Source organism: Lactuca virosa, chromosome 3 (assembly GCF_052849685.1).
Source record: "Lactuca virosa cultivar CGN04683 chromosome 3, Lactuca_virosa_CGN04683_v6, whole genome shotgun sequence".
Taxonomy (NCBI): domain Eukaryota; kingdom Viridiplantae; phylum Streptophyta; class Magnoliopsida; order Asterales; family Asteraceae; genus Lactuca; species Lactuca virosa.
The window spans coordinates 92,225,637-92,227,608 of NC_136428.1; the positions used below are offsets into that span (position 1 = coordinate 92,225,637).

The window sequence follows — 1,972 nt, forward strand, 5'->3', positions numbered from 1 at the left end:
GATCCTGAAGAATATATCACACAATATAGGGAAATAATGGAGATCATTCCCATTCTGCCACACTTAAAAGAAGCATGTTTATGCAAGGCCATCAGATCGACTCTTACAGTATCAACCTTCAAAATGGCTTCTTAATGTTCCTCCCTACTCTATTCCTTCTTTTTCTCACTAAGTTAATCTTTTCAATAACCAATTTTCTTGTAGCATAATATTCGAAAGGATCACTAGCGGTCTCTATCGGGTAGTCCACGATCCCAAGGAATCCCTAGGGACTTTGAAAGCAGGTTTGGTAGGGAAGCTCTAAACATACCAAACATCGACATGGCCACTGCCATGGAGGCCTTTAAGATGTGTCTAAAGAAGGATTCTCCATTCTACGAAGACGTTATGATGACTCCATACAAACGAATGGATGAAGTCATAAGCAAAGCACTAAAGTTCATTAGATTGAAAGAAGACAAAGAAACACAAAAGAGGGCCAGCACACCAAATTCCTATGACAACCCTAACAGGAAGGCTGAATCCTCAACCTAGATATCCTATAAGTCAAAACCATATTCTAAACCTGATCCTCACAATGTTAATGCCCTTGATGATGAAGGAGAGGAAGTTGTGTTTCCTAAAATTACTGATTATTGCTTCTCTGTGGATGCTTCTGGTCTAATATTCGCCATGCAGGATATTGGGGACAAAGCGAGATGGGAAAGAAAAGGAGAGAAGTCAAACAGATGGAAAGACAAATCCAAATGGTGTGCATATCATGAGGATTTCGGTCATAACATTGAGGACTGCTTAGCCCTCAGGAAGGAGATTAGTTATCTCCTGAGCAAGGGATATCTCAAAGAGATCCTAGGTAAGAGAAAAGAAATATCCAGAGAGAAAGAGCACGACTCTACGAAGGTCCTAGATAAGCCAGGATCCCTTCCCTCGTACGCGAAGGTAATCAATGTAATTTTTGGAGGATCTGACATCTGTGGAACTTCTTATTCTGCAGCTAAAAGACACGGAAAAGTGTCGAAGACAGAAAGAGAAGAAAGACCCCTGAAGATCACGTCGATAACAAACAGCAAGGAGATCATCGTTGATGAACATGATAGAGAAATCATCCAGGATCCTCACCATGATGGATTGGTGATTACTTTATATATCGCCAATCACTTCGTCAGAAGGATCCTGGTAGACGGAGGATCCTCAGTGAACATCATACTTTTAGATGCTCTAACCAGGATGAACAACCCATAATCCAAAATAATCAAAAGATCCTCGGTCCTAATAGGATTCAGTGGTGAAACAAAGCACACCATTGGAGAAATCAAGCTACCCATCTACATTGAAGGGGTAAATTCCATGCAACGTTTTTAGGTTATTGATGTTTTGTATTCCTATATTGTTATATTAGGTAGACCATGGATCCATGACATGAAACCAGTCCCGTCGACGTACCACCAGTGCATCAAGATGCCTACCCCGTTGGGGGACAGTGAAGATCATCGGGGATCAACAAGAATCTAAAGAGTGCTATAAGACCTCGATAAAGTCTTCAACGTCACCACAACAAGCATATCAATTAAAGTAGAGGGCTCGAGACGTGCTAGAAGCAAGAGTGCAAGACGTAAAGGAAGTGCCCCTAAACCTCGAGGATCCTGAAGCCAAAGTCCTCATTGGATCCTCAATACCAGAACAAATCGAGCAAGAACTAATAAAGTTCTTAAAGGACATAAACAATACCTTCGCTTGGAAGCATGAGGATATGACAATTATAGATAAGGAAATTATAAGTCATAAACTCAACATAGACCATTCTTTCAGGCCTACACACCAAAAAAGAATGAAATTTGCACATGAGAGAAACCAAATCATTCAAGAAGAAGTTGAAAAACTTCTCTAGAAGGGGATGATTAAAGTAGTGAAGTTCCCAAGATGGCTAGCCAACATGGTGGTGGTCCAAAAGAAGAATGGAAAATGTAGAGTG

The 1,972-nt window shown here is 40.7% G+C and overlaps 1 protein-coding gene across 1 annotated transcript; it reads left to right on the plus strand.

The window, feature by feature from the left end:
• Positions 1-321: 321 nt before the first annotated feature.
• LOC145163831 (uncharacterized) lies at positions 322-1,242 on the plus strand. The gene is made up of 2 exons (XM_079082580.1): positions 322-481; positions 602-1,242. The coding sequence occupies exons 1-2, from the start codon at positions 322-324 to the stop codon at positions 1,240-1,242; spliced, it is 801 nt and encodes a 266-aa protein (XP_078938706.1).
• Positions 1,243-1,972: the final 730 nt, after the last annotated feature.